Raw genomic sequence first — 25,087 nt, 5'->3', positions numbered from 1 at the left:
TATATTCCCTGGCTGCTTCATCTCTGAGGCTTTATTTTAGAAATACTGAGAACACCTGTATGTCATGCTGTACTCAAAATGAGTGGCACTGGCTGTATTCTCAAATGGAACCCTCTCTTCTTTGTAAGCAGCAGAACAGTTAAATCTAATACATGTTGAAGACCTAAGTAAAATTCCTTTTTTTATTTGAGGAGATTTGAAAGTGCCTCTAATGTCATTGAGAAAGACCTTGATCACTAGTTTGAATGCTAGATAGGAGGATAGAGATATTCTCTGCTCCTGCTGTAAAAGTTGTTCCACTGTCATTAGAATAAAACCAGCTACAGTGGTCAGAAAGAATCAGCAGGGCGGTAAGAAAGAATTATCAAGACAGCCTGTGTAGGTGGTTAAGGCAGTGACTTGAAAATCTCTTCTTCCAGTGCTTCTGGTGTGGATTGTGTGTGCAGTAATTGTACACAGACACCTGGAGCATGAAGCAGTCCCTGGGGATTCCTCTGTGGCAGCAATGTCATGCTCTCTGCTCCTCTCTGTGGTTCTGAGAGCTCCCCAGTGGTACAAAATCCTCTCCAAGCAACCCAAATCATGATGTTCTCAGGGTTGCTACATGAGACCACTATCAATCCATCTCTTCTTTTTGTGTGAACAAAAGCCTCCTAATCTGATTCAGGCTTTCCTAATATATAAAGAATTCTAGTAATCCATTTACTGGCATAAACACTGCAATGTAACTTAGCTGAGCCCTCCTTATATGACACAGTGCAGGTTGTGGTACAGAACAGTTTACTCCCACAAAGCATATTACCAAAAAAATATAGAAATGATGTCATATTTCCATAACTTTTATTTTTATGCCAAATCAGTTAAATCATATGGGTACTTTAGGAACTAGAAAAGTGAAAAAAATTCTTAAGTCATTTGCTGAGAATCTTTCTTTGTAAGTCAGCATAGAATCATGCTGTGGTATCATTTATAAAGAATCACAGTCTTAGGAAGAGGTCAAAGTCTACAGGAAAGGGAAACAGAGAGAAAACAGGCTCTGAAATTAAAAGCTATAGGGTAGGTAGGGTGAGGTTTGCTTACTGTGAAAACATGAACCTTCTTTTCCTTATCTGCTGCTGAAGTGACAAATTTCATACACTGGCATTAGGAAAAAGAAGTCCTGGGTATTTTCTTAAGAGAAATATTTTGTTAGGCTTTGTCTGTCTCCCAGAACTATTAGCAGTGAGCCTCCTGGAGAAGAGACTGTGTGACAGCTCAAGGTTATATGTCCCCAGCAGCAATTTAAGATTGGATAGTAGCTGAGCAGTAATTATTATCCTAATGAGCTTGACTCTTCTACCTGCAAATACCTGCTTTAGTCTTCTTAATAACCTTCTGGAATTAACTAGATGAAGAAGAAAGACCAAAGAAAACCATACAATGCAAATGACTTTGGTCTATTTATTGTTTTTGAACTAATGCTTTAGTGCAACAGCTTTGGAGAGCTGGTGTCTAGTTATTTCCCAAATTCTCTTCAAAACTGAAAGGTGACTTTCATGTGTTTCACAGTCACTGTAAACAGATCTGACAGGACTTAATATTAACTGATTTTCAGCAGCCTCTAAGGCCTTTTTATTACTACACCACCCTGGAAATTTTCTATTAGTTTCTAAAAGATGAATGAAAGTGGAATATGCTGAAAATTTTTCATATTTTTCATTAACAGTTTCTGAAGAGTAGAAATTATTGATAATAGAAGTTTGGTAAAGTTTTCTTCTCTAAGACATTATCTTTACAGACCAAATTATATAATACATTATATAAAACTATAATTTGCATTAAATTGGATCTTTCTTTTAATCTGATATTTTCTTTTAATTTTTGCAATTCCAAGCTTTCTCGTCAAAATGTGTGTATGTGCAGGGTCTTTAGAACATTTAGAGAGTCACAGCATTTGGTTCATACTTTGAGGTAGTTATCTGGGGAGGTGGTTAAGTAGCACCAAACCCCAAATATGTGATGATAGACAGGCTTTTTTTACCTAGCTAGAGACTGTATGAAACTGAGGCTACCATCTTCCTTTCCCAGTCCCATTCTCAGTGATGTTTCATGATTTTTATGTGTCAAGTGCTGTTGAAAAATATGTAACATTACCATGTCCATCTGTCCAAGTTTGTCAAGTCTGCTGACTGATCCTATAGACAAACTAAATGGGATTTAAATCAAATATGTGACTCTTAGTCCCTGCCCTGCCCCAGCCTGATTCAGAAGAAGAACATGGAGGATAGAGCCTCCATGGTATTTAAGGTACCCAGATGGTCTTCTACGAAGATGAAAAATTAAATTAACTCTCAAATAAAACAAGAAAAGAGTATTTTTTTATTACTCAATGTCATGTGGTCCCTCAGTATTTTACTACTATTCCATAGCCATTTACCCTTTTTTTTTTGTTGCTCTTTTTCAGGACAATTAATGGACTCATATTTCTGAGACTTGTTAAGAACCAGCTGAAATTTCAATTGTTACTTTGCTGATCTGTCTAAAGCAATTTCTGGCGAATACAGACACTAAACACACACACATTATTTCACCTATGAAATAGGTGCCAGGTTCAGAAAAGATGCCCAACTGCTGTTTTCTTATTTTCACATGTAGGTTTTATACAACATCTTCATTGCCTTCACCCAGATGCACAGGTATGAAGAAATTGAATCCATCGATGTCTTTGCTGGCTTTGCTCGCTTCTTCGTGGTGGGGCTGGGTGGAGTCTTGTTTGGCATCGTGTTTGGATTTGTCTCAGCATTCATGACTCGTTTCACCCGCAACGTCTCTTCCATCGAACCCCTGCTGGTCTTCATGTTCAGCTACCTCTCATACTTGTCTGCTGAAACCCTTTACATCTCTGGCATTTTGGCGTGAGTATTCCTTACAGCTTTTTGGATGATATCTTTGAGGAACTGGCGCTGTTTTGTGGTGGTTTGCTCAAGGTTGGTGCAACACAGGCATTAGAGAGGCAGTGCACAGATTCTTAGAGATCTGTAAAATGCAGTGGTGACTAGGAAAAGCAAACACACAGTCAGTGTAGGCATAGATATTCCACCAAGGGATGCTGGCAAAAGTACTGGTACTTCACATACTGTTTGTAAGTAAAGTGGCCAGTGCTGCCACCATCTGTCTGCTATCTCTGATAAGATCAGCAGCAGAAGAGAATGATTTGATACGACAGCAGTTCATCTGTATTTATTTCTAAGCAGCTTCACCATCAGATTCTAAGAGAGACATAAAGCGATGGGTATGGGAAATATAAGAAAGCACATCTGAGTTCTTTGTGAACATCAGCCCTAACACCATTCACTGGAATTATATGACATTTGAACAGCATCACTGGGATTGAAACTGGGGGAAAACCAGGTGAAAGAGAGCATCACCTCCACATGCATACTTATAGTCATGTATATGAATATTGCAATCTTTTTTTTTTTTTGTGGTCAGGATATCTTGATACTGCTGTAATGCTGGGGATGTGTTCCTCAAAGTATGTGATGGTGTGGGTGCCTGCTGCAGAGAGAAAGCTGTTAGGTTCTTGACTGGAGTAAATGCAGGAATGGTAAGAATTGTGGGAAGGAAAGAGGATGGCAGCAGTAAAGGAGCTGGAAGAGGAAGGAATAGGGATGGAAGTGAGAGACTTAAGGAGAAAGCTGCTGGCAAGTGGCTTGCAAGGGTACTACCCAAACCAGCCCTCCTGCAGGGTGCAGCATAGGGAGATGGAGGCCTCATGTTGCTAAATGCTCCAGCTGCTGGCTGCTGCAGGCTCAGTGCACAACTGGTGGGTAGCAGCAGCTTTGCATGGCCTCTGCTGGCTCTGAGCTTTCGTGATGGGCCTTGGATGACCTCGTGTTGCAGAATGTGCTTCCTTTTATAGAGGACAAACCAGTTTAAACTTAACAAATACAAACATATGGCTGCTGATGTCCAGACAGGTGCATTTACTCACCTCAACGTGTGAAGCTCTGATTTCACAGAATCACAGAATGGTTTTGGTTGGAAGGGACATTTAAAACCATCTAGTCCAATGCCCTGGCAATGAGCAGAGACATCTTCAGCTAGATCAGGTTGCTCAGAGCCCCATCCAAACTGGCCTTTAATGTTTTCACAGATGGGATGTCTGTCACCATTCTGAGCAACCTCTTCCAGTGCTTCACCACTCTCATTGTAAAATAGTTTTTCCTTACATCTAGTCTAAATCTATCAAAATCTTTTAGTCTAAAACTATTATCCCCTGTCACATTGCAATAGGTGCCACTAAAAAGTTTGTCCTCGTCTTTCTTATAGGCCTCTTTTAAATGTCAAAAGATTGAAATAAGGTGCTCCTGAAGCCTTCTCTTCTCTAGGCTGCAGAACCCTGGGTTAATCAGCTTCAGAGCAGATTTGCCTTTATAAAAATAACTTTTGCAGGACGGTCCTGGGAAGCAGTATTTGAATATTTAAATATATTAAATAAGCAGTTAGACTGGATATTGATTATCTTGAACAATTAGACAAAGCAGATGAGTCTTGTGCTATGTTTTGTATACCCAACACAAATGCTCAGATTGAGCTGACTGGCAACTTTAGTTGAGCAGGATTAGATGTACTGTGCAGGGAAGAGTAAAACCATATGGACCTCTTCCTACCTGCACTGCCCAAAATACTGCTTCCCCACCTACTCCTTGCACAAGATTACATAGCTCTTTATTTCTTTCACTTCTTATTTTCATTAGAGTTCTGAAATTATTAGTAATTTAAGAATGGTAATATAATTTGGATTTATTATTCTTACTGCTTCATTAAGGAAATTATTGCTTGTTTTAGAGATGGAAACTTATTGCCACCTTTCTGAATTATTGAGGATTCATTCATTTTTCACTTGGATCATGAAAGTCTATTATGTATGTGTATCTGAAAGTCAACAGTATTAATCATTAATGCCTAATGGCCTTGTCTTGGAGTGTCCTTGGACATGCTAAATGACTCAGCTCCACCAGGATACCCTTGAGATTTCTTCAGTGGAAATTAAATGAACTGAAACTAGAGGAAGGTTATCTAATGAACAGTCATCATTCTCTGAATTCACAAGTTTGGAAGAATATCATTACAAGAGGCCCCCAGAGACTAAAATCATATCAGTAGAAACTAGATAGGTGATGGAATATGTTACTAGCATAGCACTCAATCTGTGTGTTACCTATGGAAAATGCAGAGGGGAAAAGGAAATCCCCTCCAGTAGGGCTGATCAAAGACTGCTGCTCCATGTGATTGTCACCAGCATCTGTGCTGGGTGGCTGCTGATGCCTCTGACACAAGCTCTGGTCTTCATTAACAGTGAAGAAGTGGAAAACATCCCTTTGCCTTCTTAAGCACATTCCACACACCCTAGGTAACCACAGGGAGGAGGACACCTCTGTAGGATAATTTAATTTTCTCCTGCCATGCCACAATGGGCTGCTGTGGTTGGAGAGTCCTGCAGCTTGCCCTGGCACTGCTGATCTGCCAGGGAGCCATGGCAGCTTTGGCCCTGGCGTGGGGCTACCATGATCTGCACTGCCACCTCCAGGGAGAATGTCACCCAGGGGCAGGTTATGTCACTCTAGCTGATCCACCTGTAGGCTGGTACAAAACTGACCTGCCTGTTGTTTGAGACAAATATTTGGTGCTCGGTGGCTCCATGTTAGGCATTCAGATAAAATGGACTTTGAGCTGGAATGTGATACCCTCCCTTCCTTGTCAGAAAGACCAACTAGTTTGTTTCCTTTATCCTATAAGTAAAACAGATTTGTAAAGCTGAATGAAGATCCTTTTCTAGCTAATGAAATGGCTAATGTTACTGGAGAAATAAAATACTTGTTTTGATGAAGGTCAGAACCTGGTGGTGGAGAGTACAGGTAATGATGGCTGATACGGTCCTTAACTGAAAGGAAGAACAGGTCGTGGCTGATTTCTGATGTTTTGCTTGATACAGGATGACAGCATGTGCAGTGACAATGAAAAAATACGTGGAGGAGAATGTTTCCCAGAATTCTTATACCACAATAAAATATTTCATGAAGATGCTAAGCAGCATCAGTGAGACCCTGATTTTTGTGTTCATGGGAGTGTCTACAGTGGGGAAAAACCATGAATGGAACTGGGCCTTCATTTGCTTCACTCTGTTCTTCTGCCTCATTTGGCGGACACTGAGTAAGTAAACTTTTGCAAGCAACCTTCTCTGCATCTATGAGAAAAACTCTTTGGCACAAAATTTTGTTAGAAAAGTCTGTGGGGACTGGCACAACTGGTTTAACAACAAATGTACTAGTTTATATTAGTGACAAGCAAATTTCACACATCTACACACAGAGAAAAAGGGGAAAAAAGCCCCACACAAATCTGAGTGCCAGTCTCCAAGCACAGACTTTACACTTGGGTGAAAAAGGATGTTTTTCAAAGCAAAATTAAAATATTGTCATCATTATGCTTATAGAGATGTTTATATCTTAATTTATTATATGCCCCTTGGGTAAGTGGGCCTCATAATGATTTCACAACACACTGTCATTAACTTATTAATTAGGTAATGTATATCATCACACTTCCAGTGCTATAACATTACAGGTCCTGGGCTGGCAGTGCTGGAGGCATAGAAAAAGAGGGAAGGTGAAAATTAGCACTGATAGATAACTGAACAGGGACTTACACCACATGTGGGCCAACAGCACTATGCTACTACTAATCACAAGTCAAGTCTAAAGTTTTAAACTGCTAAAAAGTAGTGCCCATATGGAATTACTCCATTTTTGCACATGCTATGTCCCATTCCTGCAAAGGCGTCCTACTCCCAACCTGTGGGACAGATTCCTCTAGCATGGACAGGACAGTTTATAGATGATGTCAGACAAGTTGTGAGACACAGTTTCTCATCTTCTCCTAATGTCCAGGATGGGTTGAAAGTAATGCTGAAAAGGGAGAAGGAATAAGAAGGCTGGTGGTTGATGTTCTGGAGGTGGTAGCAAAAAGGAAGTAATTACATATTTTCTTGCTGTATCTGGACCAAGTGTGGCCTCTGAATTTTTAAAGGCTTGCTTTCCATTTTGAAATATCCTTCTAATTAAGACAGAAACAACGCTCTCCTGACATAAAAGCTGTTTTCCAGCCACATGTCCATCCTTCTCTCAGACACCAAGGGGAGTGCTAGAGCTTTCCAGAGGAAGGACAAAACATTTTCTGCTAGATTTGTGTGTTAAAATGATTACATAATTTTCTCTGAAGCTTGAATAAAGTAAAGAGATGTGGCCTGAGGTTGATACCTCACACAGGCTGTTTCACTCTGAGTACCTGATGCCTAGCATTATAACTAGTCAAAAAAGGTCTTGCATAAAGTGATATCCAGCAACCTACATAAGAGGATGCTGTTACCAGCTTTACCTCTAATAATCTGAGTGTATCAGTGACAGCTGTGTAAAATAACACCAGTTATCAGCATTTGTCAGCTTTTATGTCAGTAATTTAATGGTTTCCACATAAAACACAGGATATGTTTTTCTTGTGGAGGATGAAGAAGTGAATCAAACAAATTGCTAAAATTACACTATAAAGACAAGTTGCTGTCCTTATACAACCACAGATTATCTTATTAATTTTAAATTTTATTAAAATGAAGTTTTAGAAATGAAAGTTTGAGAAATAAAAAAATGAAGTTTGAGAAATAAACAAAGAATTAGAGTCACAATAAGCCCAAGGATTAAAATTTAAAATGCTATTATTCTTTGTCTTTCAGTGAACCTGTCCACAGGACCTGTTGGTAAAGCACTGTTCAAACACTCTAGGCAGACACTGTGCAGAAAGCAAGAAACATTGCAAGGGAAGGCACAGGGAAAGCTCTCATCCAGTTGTTTTTCTTTTCTCCAGAAAACTTTGGAAGAAACTATACAACATAAGTATAGGAAGTAAATATTTTCCCCTAATCTCTCTTCTAAACTGTGTTAATGAATTTAAATCCTGAAGCTGTAAGGACCCCCAGTATTTTATAGGAGATATTTCACACAAGCCAAATTTAGCAGTTGGTCAAAGAGAAGCTACAAGAAACCAAAAGACAAAAAAACGTGGGCTGTCAACAGTTCCCCAAAACAATAATTGCTTTGCTTTTAATATTTAATATTTTCTTTTTCTCCTTGATTAATAATAGCTGTGGGTTTTTTTTCCCCTTCCTAGGTGTGTTTGCTCTCTTCTACATCAGTAACAAGTTCCGAACATATCCGTTCACCTTCAAAGACCAACTCATTATTTCTTACAGTGGCCTCCGAGGAGCCAGCAGCTTTTCTCTTGCATTCTTGCTTCCAGTGAATCTTTTCCCCAGAAAAAAACTATTCATCACTGCGACCATTGTGGTTATATATTTCACTGTGTTCATCCAAGTATGTGTATTTCTTAATGGATAACTTTCATGTACTAGAGGTGGCTGAAAGCTTCATAGTGAAAATGGCATTGAATTCACTCTTAGGCTAGGACAAGTTATTGCATTTTAGGGCCAGATTTAGCACTGTACTGTGTAATTAGCCTTTTTAAGAGCTTTCAGGCAATACAGCAATTCTGTATTGAAAACATGTATCTTCTAAAATATTCAGGGGAGAGGGCACTTGGTGTTGAAAATTATTTGTGTTCATTCCGCATGCATTTCGTGGTGCTTCCAATTTAAGAAGTATTTTAGCTCTACTTTTCAGTACTGATTCATTGTGTATTACTGATGTATCTCAAACTGACCAGAAAACAGCATGTCTGTTCTGTGACAGATTTTGAATTTTATACTTTTATCTTCGTCTGTCTTAGAGACCAAATACAAGTATTTTGAAATCCTTTGTAAAAGAATATTTTAAAAAAATGAAGTGAATAAGTCACATGTGTAAGTATAGGTGTCTGCTTTAGATATTTGAGTTATTCCACCTGGTTGACTGCTGTACCTGGAAGAGCTGAAACTTCTAGAGAGCTCTGCATCTCATATTTTGCATTTTCCAATACCAAGGCCTCAGATCCTCTAGGGTGCCAATGGGGCACTATGCACTTGTGATAAGTAAGGTGCTTATGTTCCACCAGAACGTTTCAGAAAAAAACCAATTTGTTTGTATTTCCCCCTTTAAAATGGTTTCCTGTAGTAGTGTAGTAAAGAAATGGGAAAAACTGAAAACTGTTTCTAAGTGAAAAACCCCTGGGATGTTTAATTCTGAAAATATTGAAGTAAATGGTTTTAAGACTTCAAGACCTCACAAAGATAATATTTTCTTTCAAATGAATCCTCTTTTGAAGATGATTGCCAATGAATCAGTTACTTTACATGATTAGAATATGCCAATAAATAGAATCTCACTTAAAAAAAGCCCTTTAAAAAGTTTTTTATTTTAAATTCTCTTCTATAGCTCTCCATACAAGTAATGGTTCATTTCTGTGCTAAGACACATTAAAATTATCCCCTTTTGCTTTCTTTCTATTTTTGTCTTAAAGATAATTAACAATTCAACTCATTATTCCAAATGCAGGGAATCACAATTGGACCATTGGTCAGATATCTGGATGTTAAAAAGACAAACAAAAAGGAATCTATCAATGAAGAAATTCATGTGCGAGTAAGTTTTTTATATCAGTAACCCAAAAAGAAAACAACAGGTATTCTAAAAGAGCTGGAAAAAGGGAGGCATTTGGAAACCTGGCATTCTGTGCATTTGGATGCTCAGTGCTTTTAAGAATGTATGGAGGTAACTTAGGCATGATTTTCTAAGATCTTGCATCTCATTTATATTCATATTTATTATCATATTATACTATCATCCACAAGTGTCATGGTGTAGTATGTCCCTTATTCATTGGCACTTTGACCGTGGGAGGACAGAAACAGAAAGGTAATGTTTATCAAAGTACTCACCATCCTTCCTAGCTGGATTAGTCAGAAACACTTGTTGCCATCTTTTGATCAGTTCCAGACACTGAAGTCTTAAAAGTCTTTAATCCAGATTTATTGAACTGAGTTGAACCATTGAACTGCAAACTTAGTTTCAATTTATTCTGAGTAGTGATGTTTTATCCTCTCAAACATTTACTTCAGTTCCCAAATTACTATTATATAAAATAACAGGAAGTTGTTCAATTAGATTTAACATTACAGAAACCCTATGTACATTCTTTCATTTCACAATAGGGAATACATTTGAAATCAACAGAAACACTGTGTCTTAAAATAAAACACAGAGATGTAAGCTGAAGAGATATTAGCAAAATTAGAACATTGAACTGATTTTAAATTTCAAGTGAATTTAATTCTTCCTATCTGAACCTTTACAATGAACCTTGAAGAGAACTTGCATTTTAAAGCACCCCTTATAACAATATATGTGTAAGAATTGGCCTTTTTCTGTCTCTCTAGTGCTGGACAAGCACAAAAAGGGACTGAAAGTGACAGAAGGTAGCAGTGACCAGTCTCATGTCATTCTGCAGAATACTCAGAGAATTTACCAGTCAAGGTGAAGGTGTTGGTACATGGCCCTGTGCCTCTCCCAGGAAGGCCATGCATGAGGAGGGGAAAGTTGGAGAGGAAACAGAACCAAGAATTTATATTTTGGGTTCAGTAGACAAAAAGGACCCAATAATTTTTTGCCTCCATCAACACTTTCAATGCAGCCAAGCATCCACAGTGGCATCTTTGCCTTGATTTTTAGAAAAATGTAGATGCTTTCAGAATTAACTTAGATGCTCCAGTAAAAAAAAAAAAATCTCAAAATCATGTCAATAAGTGCATATTTGTGGTAACATTCTTTTTTCATAATGGCCGCTTACAACATTTCCATGTTTTTTTCTGTAGTTGATGGATCACTTGAAGGCTGGTATTGAAGACATATGTGGACATTGGAGTCATTATCAGCTGAGAGATAAGTAAGTATCTCTTATTGCAGTCTAATATAATAGCATAACCTATCTATCAGGTAAAATATAGTAGGTAAAGAGAAGAGGAAATCAAAATGCTGGGTCTTGTGCCGTATCTCTTTTTAGAAACTGGACTCCTGAGTAACCATTAACTCTTGAGAGTGCAATGATCATACATTGCCCATTAAATTGGATCTGCACAAGCAGAAAATAAGCCTTCAGAAAGAAAAATACAGCATGGGAACTCATGCTGCAGACATCCACCTGTGCATAGCTTTGGTATAAATCTGAGATCCCAAGAAATGCTTCTTTAACTCTGGATTTAGAACATAAACTACACATAGTCTTAGTGCTTTTGCTGTGAGCCTCCACAGCAAAAAGGATCCCCTGCTGGTAGTAGAGAATCAGTAATAATTAGTCACCTGTCCTTACAGGTCTTTGCATTCAGGAACATCTAAAATAAGACTGCTGAAGGGAGTGTTTGAATTTAAACAGCCAGTAGCATAAGCAGAGCTAGTCTTTACACAGAAATGCAGGGCCCACATTGTGCCTTCCATCAGCAGTCTGAGGTGGTTTTGTGAAGCTTTGCAGCTCTTCCAAGCTCTGCCCAGAAGAGATAGATCTCCTGTTCCCTTTACCTTTTCCCCAAGGGAGTTCTGTGGACACGTTGGCCACCACCACAGCATGAAGGGAAGCAGGGAAAAGACTGATTTTTCTTTCCCCCAAACATCTTATTATGATGCCGTGGGCTAAAAGTTATCCCTAGTTCTGCCTAGGCTTCTGTGCTGGAATCCTGTCTGACCTTTCAGCATTGGACTCCAGTTATCCAGCCAAGGGTGTCTGCTGGGACATGTGGCAAATCCTCCCAAGTTCCTCCCTATGGAAACCAGAAATTCAGAGGGGGAAGAGGATGACTAGTTTGCATCCAGTTCTTGTCCCAATGGGGAGTAATTATATTATGTACTAGGGCATACCCAGAATCTGAAATGTCTTCTTGGTTCTGAGTACAGAGATAGCTTTAGGACATCCATCTGCTGGGACCACACCACCGTCTGTGCGGTCAACAAACTGAACAAGTGTCTGCTGGAGCAGTAAATCCATTTAAATAGCTACATTTACACATATCTCTGAGTAAATGCCATCCATTTGTCCCATATCTACCTGATAGCTCTGAAAAGAGAATTTTCCCTGAACTAGCCATAAATGTAGTGTTTTGGTTCATGGACAGATTCAAAAAACACACAGTGTCTGAGGACATTTAATATAAGAAGATTGTATTAAAAAGTATTCCCTAAACTTTTGTATGCAGCTTTAAAGTTGTGTACAGAATTAAGTACCTAAGCAATGACAATCTAGGAGGCTTTTTATTACACAGAGAAACATAAAGAGCTGTAATCCCTGTGCAAATATTTGTGTACCTTCCTCTGCTATTAATGAATAAAAAACGGCCTTTGCTAAGGAAAGAAAGATACAAACCCTGTAGTGCTTTTCCCAGCATCGTGGAGCACCTTACCTTGCTGTGGTAAATTGTTCCTTTGAAAGAAACAGAACTGTTGCTCTGCTGAAGATCTGCTGTTGTTCTGCTAAATGTCTGCCTGAAAGCATGTACCTGTTCCAAGGCACCCACACACATTCACATTCAAATTATGCCACACATGAGCATTTTACAATCTGCAGCATGCAAGCACATAGTATTTTGGGGTCCTTTCAATTTCTCTGTTATTCAGAATACAAAGAAATGTATTTTCTCTGCTCTAATTGTCAGGATTCAAAATTATCAGCAATGTAATGGGCCCTAACTACTGTAACTGCTGGGCCACTTAGAGCCTCATTGGTGGCTGGCTGAATAGGACAGGATTACAGTAAGAGCAGCTGCTGCTGTTATGTCCTTCTATAATGCAACATTTGTACAAAAGCATGGAGACTGGCTGAATTCTTTTCTGACAAATGTGGCAGTGTAATATGCAAACATACACGCAACCCCCTTTTTTGCTCTGATTGCAGCTTGTTTCTTTCTTTTGTCTAGCGGGCTCTGCAATCTCTGTGGACCAGTAGACTATGCCAAATATCCCCCTAAAGGTCTCTGCTCACCAGGCCTTCAGGAGTCCACAGGTGCCTCTAATTTGTATTCAGTTTCCACCACTGAATTATATGCATTTGAATGAAGATCAGCTTGTAGTACAGAAATGAAAACATACTTCCTTTTCTACGCTTTGATTTTGGTATCTCTTTTGCAGATTTAAGAAGTTTGACAATAAGTATTTGAAGAAAATTTTAATTCGGGAACATCAGCCCAAATCCAGCCTTGTGTCATTGTACAAAAAGATGGAGATAAAATTGGCCATCGAGATGGCCGAGAGTGGCATGAAAATTTCAAAACCATCCACTACTTCTTTACAGTGAGTACCAACCTCCTGACCCGTTGCAGAGTAGGGACAGGAGGACAGGGACAAAAATGAGGAAGTACCCAAGGTATTCCATTACTTAATTGAAGTGTAAGAAAAAAGAAGGTGCAACTTGATGTTCATCATAATTGTGCTTTGCTCAGAGAGTGAAAATTAAAATCATGGACATTTCCTGTTTGTTTTCCATGATGGGCAGTCCTGAAGAGGAATCATGAGTCACGTACAGAAGCCACTCTGGTTGCTTTAAATCACAGTAGTGGCTCAAGACAGATGTGCTTATCACTTACCTGGCCAGTGGGTTTTGTTAATCCCTGCCAGGTCCCTTCCATCCCTGCAGGATGGTTTAGCATACAGGTCCTAACTCCATTGTCCCAGTCATGAATCTTTTGCTGAGAGCAGATTTCTTTGTAGCATTTGTGATTTTTGCTGCTCCAGTTTGCAATCCCTCAAACCACCTTGCCATATTTTGGTATTTACAAAACAAGCAAATTTGTGCAATTAAACATTGAGAGCAGCCTGCCAAGAATGACTTGAGGATACTTGTGGTAGAAATGCTGGACATGAACTGTCAATGTGCCCTCACAGCCCGGAAAGACAATCACATGCTGCATCAAAAGTGGCATGGCCAGCAGGCTGGGGGAGGAGATTCTCCCCTGCTACTCTGCCCTTGTGAGACCCTACAGTGCTGTGTCCAGCTTTGGGGTTCTCAGTACAGGGAAGACATGGACCTGTTAGAGTGGGTCCAGAGGAGTGCCACAAAGATGATCAGAAGGCTGAAGCGCCTCTCCAAGGAGACAGAGAAGGCTCTGGGAACACTTGTTTGCAGCTTTTCAGTACTTAAAGAGGGCTTACAAGAAACATAGGGACAGGCTTTCTAGTAGACTTGTAGCACTAGGAGTAGGAGAAGGTAGGTTCAGACTAGGTACAAGAACTTTTTTTATGATGAGGGTGGTGAAACTCTGGAACAGGTTGCTCTGGGAGGTGGCAGATGCCTCATCCCAGGAAATATTCAAGGTTGAGTGTGATGGGGCTCTGAGCAACCTGACAGAGCTGAGGATGTCCCTTGGTCATTGTGGGGGTTTGGAACCAGAAGAAAGGCATTCTATGATTCTATCAAACAGTAATGCCACTTGGCATCAGACAGACCAGGGGACAAAACTGGTGGGATCTCCAGAGGGAGAATCTTGCTTGAAACTCTGGCTTAATCATGTCAACATCAATCTGCTTTCTTGCACTGATGTCAGCATGCAGTGTAAGACCTAGCCCTTATCTCTAAATTATTCTTTGCTGAAAGGATGATATTAAAAAAGACTGCATGTATGTCAGGCTCCTTTCTGTCTGCTGTAATCCCTTAACCATTCTGAGCCAAGAGAAAATGTGCAAGGTTGATAGACAATCCATAGCAATCAAACCCCATCCCTCTTCTTTTCCTGAGGGAATGAGAAAATAAGACAAATTGCTCCAGCATAGTTCAGAAATTTTCTCCTGAGCTAAGAATTTAGATTGAAAAATATTCTTTAATAACCAGCTGATATGATGGACTAATTTTTGCCATCTCTAACCTGGCTATAATTGAATTTTGCTCTGCATCATCCTTTGATGAGAAAGCCTTTTTAAAAATGAAGTGTCAACTTCAGAAAAACAGCCTGTGGCTCAAAACCATTATGATCTTGCAGGCTGTGAGAGTGTTCTAGGAAAATACATGTTTCCCCACCTCTGTTCATTGATAAGTGTCTGCTGTTGAGAACTGCAGGAGACAGGATGTTGAGCTAATTGGTGGATCTTTGGTCTGAGCCAATACAGCAGTTCTTGCTGTCTTTCTCCACAGCAATTAAATGAACCTGTGTAAAAGGTCTCTGAATGTATTTATAAATTGTATGATTGCTGTCATTGATTCAGCATGTACCTGAAGTCCCTGTCTTCAGTGAAGGTACAAAACTCTGGCCATGAACAAGAGGAGATTTGAAACAAAATTCCAATATATGGCATCTAAATCATTATTAGCAGGGCCAGAGTAGTGAGAAAAGTCTCACTCACACTCTTGATCAGTTTTTTCAGCCTTTATGCACACAAGGAGATTTACTTTATAAGAATCAAAGCAGTTCTCCAATGCTGTGAATTAGACAATTGCATTCATGCTGGTGTGATTCCTGCAGGCGGAGTGGGTGTCCAATTTACAGTAAGAATTTTCAGTGTGGAGTGAGAAAATTTGCCCATGGATTGTACAACAAAGAATACACACTGGAATAAAAGCAGAGCATTAGGTTATGATATTTTGGAGAATATAAGCCTGATAAATAAGGATGGAGATGGCAAAAGTGGAATCTAGGAGATATTATCAAAACTGTGGGTTTATGGTTGGTTTTTGTAGGAAATATGACCATTAGAGAGAAAGAGGGTTTGGTCCTGAGTTTACTTAATGCTGGCTTCATATTGCTGCAATATTGACTTTGACAAATCTTAGAATATATCAATACAGTACAGATCAGAACCAACTGTTGCATTGTCATTTGTGGTGGTACAGTTATGAGAAAGTTGTGTCCCAATAATATTATTCATTCACAGGATGAGTGAGGATTAATGGAGAGTTTACAAAGTTCAAAATTTTAGATATAATATTAAAAAATATTACACAGATTGTGCAAGTATCAAGTATCTCCGTATCTAAGGAAGAGAGAAATAATGTCATGGCAGTCATTACAGAGAGACAGTTTTCATGGCATATTATAATATAACTTTTTTCTTCACAAATATATATCCTGTTCTGTTCTTTGTTGTAACATGTTGGAAGATTCAATAAGAACAAAGAAATAGTTTCAATAAGGATTACTTTATGGGTTTGGTAACATACTGTACACGTTTGGGGTTTTTTGAAAGCCCTTTCTTAAGGTACTGCAGAATGTGGAAGCAATCTGTTCCTTATTACCATATACATGCATTGTTATCAGTTGGGTAGGTTAATTTCCAATCCCATGAAAAGAATGTTGGTTTTTTATTTGTGCTCCAGAACAATATAGATTATTTTTATGCTATTTTTTCTCTTGCTACCCCAGCTCAACTGAGACTCAAGCAGTTTTATTTACTCTAATTCCCTTTAAGAGCAAAATAATAAGATTTGAAATTACTTAGAACTGGATATTTCTGTGCTGACACGTGGAGAAAGTCAGGGATGCAGCTGGAAAAGTAGAGATAATCTGATAATCTCCCCAGCGGAGTCAAGGTTTTCCCTGGCAATACTGGCCAGTCTGTACTGTACATAGGTCAAAACTGATTTTTTAATTGCACAATTTACAGACAAAACTTTAAGGACATCAGTTAGCTGAAAAACACCACTTGCAGTCACTTTTTTTTTTTTTAAGAGGCAAGAAAGCAAAATGGAGAAAGGAAAAATTCAGAAACAGCAAGACAAACTCAGACTGATTCATCCTGGATGATCACTATCTATTTTCCTTTCTTTTCCTGGGAATTCACCCGAACACTAACTCTCACAGTGATTGACTGATGTAGTGAAACCTGATAACATTTCACAGCGGCCCTCCTCCACTGTTTTGCTAGTGAAAAAGCCAGGCAGCTACAAGTGACTGTGGGCTTGTCAAAGTTTTTAAAGACACAAAGATTACTATCTTTTAGGTGGTTCTTTAATTTCAAATGGAGAAACAGGTTTAGTAGCAAGGAAACTCTATATGTTTTCCTCACCACAGAGCAGGTCTCTGAGACTTCATAATTAATAAACTCCTTGGTTCTTAAGGATTTTCTTCACTTTCTCAAAGGAGTAAAAACCAGTAAGATGGCAAAGCCCAGACTGCTAGACCATGCTGAGGTTTTTGTTCAGACAGAGGAGGAAACTTGAAGTGCTTTCCTGAGCTGGTTATGGCCTAATCTAATCCTTAAATAGGAACTTCCTTCTGGAGCTTTAAGAAAGAAGAGTTTCTGGTGCCAGCTGTATGAGGGCTTAGGGCCCAATTTTACTACCCATTTTATATGGATAAAACCAATGAAAGAAAATTTGACCTGTTTTTATTCATCTTTGGATGATTTGCAGGTGTTGCTGATCACTGAAAGGCTCTGCATAGCCTTCTGTTCTAGCACTAAAAATAGTCCATGCATTATTTAATGGGATTAGTATTTAATCAGCTCATTAATATCATATTTAATTTCCCCTTTTATTTACAGGAGCGGCAGGAACCAGCGTGCACACAGGCTGTCCCCGGCAGAGGTGGAGGCCATGCGGGATGTCCTGGCACACAACCTGTACCAAGTGCGACAAAGGGTGCGTGAGCCGAGCCGAGCCGAGCCGAGCCGAGCCGCCGCTGCCGCGCTGGCTGCTGACCCACAGCCCGTGCTTGCCCTGCCCGTACCGCGGCCCGGGGGAATGCGGGGAGCTGGGTGGGCAAGGAGGGGAGAACCCTGGGCTTGGGAACTGATCGGAACAGAGGAGCGGAAAGCTGGTGTGGTGGTGTTTGTTTTTTTGGGTTTTTTTTTTTTTTTTTTTTTTTCCCCATCAGCTTTTCACCCTGCCGGCAGCGCGAAAAGCCAGAATAAACCTGTGCCTGAGCTGTAGAGGTCAGGCTTCCCTCGCCGCTGGGCTGTGTGGCCGGGAAGCCGCCTTGCCGGGGCTCCGGGAGCGCAGCCCGGCGCTGGCGGCGCTCCGGCCGCAGCAGCAGCGAAACTCCGCTCCGGGGCCGGGCGGGCAAACACCGCGCAGCCCTGCGTGGGAGCGGCATTTACCCGCGCCGCAGGAGGAAAAAAACGAAGGAAAAAAAATTTCCACGTCCTCCGAGCTTCATTTGACACATTTAGGTGGTTTGTTTCCCTGTAGAAGTGGTGCGATAATACCTCAGCGGGGATTTGTTTTGCAGAAATTTGTGGTGACCCTGATGCAGCCCAGGGTATGGCATCTGCTTAATCCAGTCTCGGGCACTGAATAGACAATTGAGAGCTCGCCCACAGCAATGAGTGGGAGAGAATACATTACAGTAACCTTGAAATTATGCCGATAAACAAGGCTAACTCATGTAACACACGTGTACTAGAAAATGCTAGGGCCTGCTCATTTAAATGTGGCATTATTAATATGTTATTCATTCCTAACATTGTTTGACTTGCCATGGCTAATTATCCTTATGATATTAATTTCTTATCTTACCAGCAACAATTTGCATATATAGTTATCTCTTAGCTTACTGAAATGAACTCTCTCTCTTCAAAATCAATTACAGTAATGACTATTTGTGCTAGTCATTTCCTATGTAGTATTGAGAATGGTGTGCTTTTGGAAATGAAAGACTGGGTGGCAAGTAATGCCACTTCTAATACTCCTTTTCAGCTCTGAAAAGCTCTTGCTCCCCAGACCAGCTTTACAAGGACCCTTGCGAATGAAACTGAGAGGAGAGTCTACTTTTTAAGAGGGATTATAAGCTTCAATGAATTTTTCTCTTTAAGGAAGATAATTATTTTCTTCATTTCACTAGATGTATGTGATAAACTAAAAAGCTTTTCTTAAATGATGCTCAGTTTAAGGGTAATATAAATTTGTAGTTTGTCCAAGTATGGAAAGCAAACTCAGTTGTGTATCTCATACTGAAGATTCATTCTTTGTTCCTGAGTGCATCTGAATCTTGCTCCAGACTCAGTAATATTAGTACCAAAGCTCAGAGCTGAGTTAACCAGTTATCTCTTTCTTGGGACCTGCCTCATATCTGTGGCTCCCAACTACACTTGATGAGAGGAGAAAAAAGATGATAAGACAAGCCCAGAGATTATAACAGCCTTCTTAGGTAGGTATATTTTATATACCTGCACTTTGAGCAGGTAAGAGTCTATAAAAACGGCATCAAAACAGAGCCCTTGAGATCTGAGACTTACAGCTGTGTTCAGCTTCCTCCCATCTTGCTCTGCAGCAGTGAGATTTGTGCGTGGCTGCGTTTTGCCATGTGATACCAAAGAGATCTGTGTTGGGTCGGTGACTGAGCTGAGGCAGATGTCTCCTTGGCCCGGTGGTGGATCAGACTGATTAACATTGCAAATGCACCGAATATGAGCTGGCTGCATCTTTTGTTTCAGGCACCAGCATACAACAGGCACAATCTTCCTACTGAGACAAGTGAGAAACAAGCACAAGAAATCCTCATCCGTCGGGAGCACAGCCTGAGGCAAAGTTGCAGGAAGGGAAACAGCTTGCCTTGGGGTAGACAGGTACCTGTAATCCATCTACTGTTTATGTAAAAATGCCTCTGCTTCTCTGTAAATATGGAAAGACACTAGTTTTAATGTGCTCTTTGCTGTAATTAAAATGGGTATTTTCCTGGTGTGCTCATGCAGCCCTTAAGAAGAAAAAGTTTCACTTGGCATGGGAGCAGCAAAGTTTTCATGTCCCACCTCAATGCATTGGTCAAAAATCAGCTACTCTGGCTGTGTGTAGTAAAATAATGTAACCTGCATTGATTTTGCATGTGCAAAGTATAGTGTAACCAAAAACGGCCTGATGCAAAGCCTCTGGCACTTTGATTTGTGTTCTCAATCAGTAAGAGATTTGTCTGACTAAAGGGAGGCATTGAACAGCACAGACATTTATTCCTGAGATAATCATGGTTAAGCAAGAGAAATAAGTTCTTGTTGGATAGATTAGTTGTATTCAAATTTTCAGCTGAAATAAGAGAGGTGAACCTTTGAAGAACATGTTTTTCTCTGGTGATGGTAAAAACCCTTTGGCTGTTATATCACACAGGCATTCTCACTGGAGCTGACGTTGGGTTCAACCACCCAAACCAAGCATTGATCTTATTCATGCCTATCAAAATTTGGCTTTAAAGGTGCAGCATATTGCCATAACTCTTTACTGTTTCACCAAGTGCCCAGTGGAGGCAATCACAGGCACTGGACACACTTCTGTCTCCTACACAGGTTAAGACCACAGAAATACGCTACCTCTCCTTGCCTCAGGGTCCACACCAGCCCACTAGAAGAAAAGCCAGGCATGTCACTTTTACAGGTAATGGAAGTGCTTTACTCTGTATCCTACTCCAGCAGCAAAAGAAACTTGGCCAGTTGTTTGGTGGATTTAACAGTGCTACACACACAATTCCATGGAAGTCTACAGCCTCTTTAAATGAGCTACACCCTTCTCTCCTTTCTGTTTTATCTGTGTTGTTTGTATGATCATTACTGCAGCAGTTTCTGTTTTGTTCCAGCACCTCCTGCTTTTTTCATTTTCCCTCTTGAACAAATATTCCTGTGATCCCTGCAGTGCCACCTGGCCAAACTCAAGAACACAAATTAGCCGTTTCCTGCAGCCCCATAGCTGTATGCAAAATTATTATGACTTTCTGAACCTGTAGCCCAGTCCAGGTGAGACTGATGGAGCTCCATGCCCCCAGGTCCTGCAGGTACCAACCAAGACTGAACAGGTATTCCCAACAGGCAGCCCCACTCCAAAATTCGGTGCATATGTACACACAACCAGACACAGAGAGCAGCACAGACATGGCCCAGGGCTCACACAAATGCAAACAGCACCAATGGCCTCATCCTTATCCCCTCTCTGGCTGATGAGACTGATAGGCTGTTAGGGAAAAATTATAAATACATACTATCTGCTATCTGAATCTCCAGTAGCTGGCCTGACATACATGCTCTGCTCAGCAGCTGGCCCTGGACCTTCCATCTGCACATTTGGGGGCACTTGGGCAGGCAAGTCCCAGGGGACACAGCCCCCTAGCAGCTGCTGGTACACAGACCTATCCATATGCACACAGAGACTTGGTCTTACACTCGACCTCATGTACTGTAGGACCCTCCAGTAGCTGGCCTTGGGCAGCCAGTCTTCCCTGTCTAAAAGACTTAAAGTATTCCACACAGCAGTCTCAGACCTAAAAGCACTGCAGACACTTTCAAGGAACCAAATGCTGCTATAGGAGGTAGGTATATTATTTTAGTGGGGAGAGAGCTAAATCCTGAAGCAGTGAATCCAAGTACTTTTTTTTTCCTATTAGATAGGCCTGAATTTAAGCCCTGCCTTGTAATCTATCCATATAAGTAAACTTTTTGGTCCAGCCTCTGGCCCCACCTTAGGGCCATTGTGTAGCATTCACACCACTTTAAGTGTCTTCAGCAGAAGAAAGCCACCCTGAAGTCCTCTCATAAACTGTTGGGATGAGATGAATTTCTCTTGGAAACTAAGAAGAGAAGTCAGTATGTAGGAAATTAGAGTGACAACCTCATTCATGCACACATGCATTTTCAGAGATGAATGTCATCTCTTCTGTCTATGCCTGGAAGACCTTCTGGAAAAAATATCTTCCAACAAGCTTGATTTAGGTCTTCTATATAGCATGTGCAGAAATTTTATTAAATAAAGCTCAGAAATAACCTTAAATAGATCCTTAAGTCTACCAACCAACTCTTTCTGCCACTCATATAAATGAATTGGCCAGAGAGGTTGTCATTGCCCAGACAAATTATGGACTCCCCATCCCTGAAGGTGTGCATGAGCAAGTGGATGGGGCTGACCAGCCTGGTCTAGTGGAAGGTTCCCTGTTCATGAAAGGGGGGCAGAAGTAAGGGATCTTAAAGGTCCCTTCCAACCCTAACCAGTCTATGATTTTATAAATTATTTCTTTGGCAGTGTATATCATTCATATTTTGTAGCAGTGATGCTTCCAAAGGGCTGAGTAGAAGCCCTGGAAATCTGAGAAATCCTATGCTGCTTGGGGTGCAGTATGTCCATGTGGCCTATGAGCAGCAGTGCTTTACTGTGCCAACTGTGAAATAACCATTAGCTTAAAATAATTCAATAGTTATGGATCTGCAATAATTTCTTAAATTTTAAAACTGCGACCACAGTCAATACATGTGTACTTTAATTATAGCAGGATTTGGACTAATTTTACTGTTCATAGACCTCTGTGTTTATATCCCAGATCCTCCTAGCTTAGATTGTTAGGAGTTGTTTATTACATTAACTACTTTCCTACTGTGTAGTTAGACTACAAGTGGCTTTAGGAAAGGGAAAAAGTATATTCTATAAACTCAGCAGGATGAGAATGCCAGTTACTGGCCTCTTGCAGGCAAATTTTTACAATGTACTTGTGGCAAAGCAAGCTGGTAGGAGCAGATCTGACACACCCAAAGTAATCAAAGCACCCCTGGTTTCAGATGAAACTGTTCATCTTGTTAGTCACAGGTCACTGGCAAACTTGATTTTTGGTGGACCAGAATTTTCTCCTTTATCCCATTTTTCTTTTGTGCTGTGTGTTTAAAAAGGCTTTTTAACCATGGTACTAGGTACACTTCTGAAATTTTAGGAAAATTTAAATTACATAAAGGCACACTCTTGCCCTTCATCCTTGCAGTGAAGGCATTGGGCAGGTCTGTGAGACACCAAAAGGTAGGTGAATGTGCTCATATTCTGGTGTTTCAGAGCTGAGATGAGGTAAAGAAAATCTTTTAAACATCAGCTTTGAGATGAAAATTAAAAATCTGGGCTATTTTTAGTTCTTGACTGCTTCCTTATGCTATAGTAATTATTTAAAATGCTTCAGTTCCAGGGTATTGTATTGAATACCCTTTATCTCTCCTTTCCAATATCATGGCATTTCTCTCTTCTCTTCTTCAAAAAATGAATTATTTGTCTATTTATCTTTAGATCAGCATAGGAGTGGCTCTGATGCTGCATTGCCATTAACATGGAGGCCCCAGCCCCAGCTACGGCCGCTGGAAGCCAAGCAGCGCCAGGAGCTGATTCCAATGGCACACCTGGGCAGACGAGCTGCTCCATCCAACCCGCCAGCTCGAAGAGGAAATCCAATCAGGCCTCATCGTTTCACCAGAGCAGACAATCCAGCTTCACTGCCAAAGGCTCGCTTCACTGTCAGAGAAGTGGAGGAGTATGAGTCAGAAGAAGAGACAGAAACAATGGCACCAGCCAGGCCATTAGTTATATGAGGAGCAGAGATCATCAGTGTTTGCATCTCTAGGGCCCTTGTTGCACTGCTTCAAAAGAAGTAACAAAGCTTTTATATGAACCAAACTATGATTTTCCTCTGGGGACCAGTGTACTTGCTCTCATATCACTTTCAAGGGTTGTATTAAGGTACTTAGTGGCTCAGAGAAGACTCAAATTCTTACGTGCTAATATCAAGCTTTCTTTCCAACAAAACACTGCAGGAAAGAGAAGAACATGATATTTGTAGGGGTTTGGATGTGGATTTAAACAGCAGTAGTTGGGTGCGTGAAGTGCTGTGGGTGGAAGCTGACACTGCCTTTGTTTCATACTGTGGTCTGCATCCAGAAATACATAAAGGCATCTCTGACATGTGAATGCACAGATTGATTACCTCAACTTGCATAGAGCTTTTGATTTCAGATCAGAATCAGCTGCATTCTGGAAAAGAGTTAAAAACAGAAAAGCATTTTTTAGGGCATGTAAATGTCACTGAAGATGCCTAAGCAAGACCTTAAGTCAAAAGGATTTTCAGTGAACATTTTAAGCACTTGAGAACCTCTTGGTAACTCAGGTTTTGGCTCTGCAAAAGTGTGTAAGTTCATCTACTGTGATGATCCATGGTTCCAACTACTTAAATCAATTGCAGTATGTAGGTTCCTCTCACTCACCTTCAGCTGTTTTGGATGAGTAAAGGAGGTATCCTTGTATGTACAAATCCAGAGGAGTTTTCAGGCAGGAGTGCTGTCAGGATTTTATTTGTAAGCATGGAATGGCAAGAACAGACGCAATATTTTTGTGCTTCAGCAACGGGAGGCTTCCTTGTAAAGTATCTAACTTCTCCATTCACCACTCCTACCTTGTGTGCCCAAATGCATGCACCATTTTTCACACTACATCTGGACCAGCAAAGCAAATAGGAAGCAAGAAACTGCTTCCTATTAATTAATAGGGATTAAAGGTAGAGGGAGCCTAATCCTGTAGCCTGCTGTCTAGCAGGAAAGAAAGGCCCTGTGTTTGCCTCCCAGCACTACTTTTTTTGTAGTGTCTTCCTATATGTTGTACAGAGAAGATTTGCTCTAAAGGAAAGCAGAAATAAAAAGAGGGATGTGCGCTTGTACTCCCAGCCTTTCTGTGGAGCTTCCTTCCAAGTGGCTCTGTGTGCCCATGCTCCACTCTCAATGGTGGCTCTCCCTAGCAGCTGGAGAAGCAAGAAGTATGGTCTTTAGTCATTTTAGCTAAGTCCCAGACACCTAGTTTCTCTGAAGAAGTTCCTTTCTGTAAAATGGAAGCAGAATTGCCACTGTCTTCTGTGTCTTGGCGCTGTAGTTGAGCTGATTTTATCCAAAGGGATGAATCCAAAAGTCCATAAACCCACCCTTACAGCTACACTGAAGTCAAATCTATGATTAAGAAATGTACCAAGTTCAGTCACGTTTTTGTTAAGTTTCCTCCTGTTTCCCCCACTCAGACCTTGCTCAAGGTCTGTAAATGCTTCTCTAAGAGTCAGAGAAAGCAATGCTACTTGCATGTGTCTCTTTTTTATTTTGCTGGTATTGCTTGTATAAAAGAACTTATTTCTGTAAGTTAGGATTTCACATTTCTTACAAAGGCCTTCTGATTCAGGACAGATAGAATCTAAACGAATAAACTTGAAAAGCACTGCCAGAGGAAGAAAGCCCCAGAAGCCCTTTTCCCCATTTTCTCATGTTTGCAGCTTTTATGCTTAGCAGGTTATAATGAATCATCTGTATTGAAATTGTACAAAGCTTTATGAAACTCGAGTTCTGTTTGTATTTCCTTATTGTGCCAGAGAAATTATATGACTTCCTTTTATGAA

General features: G+C 40.4%; 1 protein-coding gene across 1 annotated transcript in view; it reads left to right on the top strand.

The window, feature by feature from the left end:
* SLC9A4 (solute carrier family 9 member A4) overlaps positions 1 to 23,249 on the top strand; it is a 28,752-nt gene extending 5,503 nt beyond the window's left edge. The window contains exons 3-12 of the mRNA XM_030949693.1: positions 2,635 to 2,894; positions 5,978 to 6,195; positions 8,206 to 8,408; positions 9,525 to 9,611; positions 10,841 to 10,911; positions 13,140 to 13,301; positions 17,481 to 17,577; positions 19,371 to 19,502; positions 20,211 to 20,298; positions 22,951 to 23,249. Of these exons, the coding sequence (XP_030805553.1) occupies positions 2,635 to 2,894; positions 5,978 to 6,195; positions 8,206 to 8,408; positions 9,525 to 9,611; positions 10,841 to 10,911; positions 13,140 to 13,301; positions 17,481 to 17,577; positions 19,371 to 19,502; positions 20,211 to 20,298; positions 22,951 to 23,249 (1,617 nt within the window). The remainder of the gene's footprint in view (positions 1 to 2,634; positions 2,895 to 5,977; positions 6,196 to 8,205; positions 8,409 to 9,524; positions 9,612 to 10,840; positions 10,912 to 13,139; positions 13,302 to 17,480; positions 17,578 to 19,370; positions 19,503 to 20,210; positions 20,299 to 22,950) is intronic.
* Positions 23,250 to 25,087: the final 1,838 nt, after the last annotated feature.

The sequence above is a fragment of the Camarhynchus parvulus genome, chromosome 1 (assembly GCF_901933205.1).
Source record: "Camarhynchus parvulus chromosome 1, STF_HiC, whole genome shotgun sequence".
Classification (NCBI taxonomy): domain Eukaryota; kingdom Metazoa; phylum Chordata; class Aves; order Passeriformes; family Thraupidae; genus Camarhynchus; species Camarhynchus parvulus.
The sequence above is the reverse complement of the archived record's forward strand: the minus strand, read 5'-3'. Positions and strand labels throughout refer to the sequence as shown.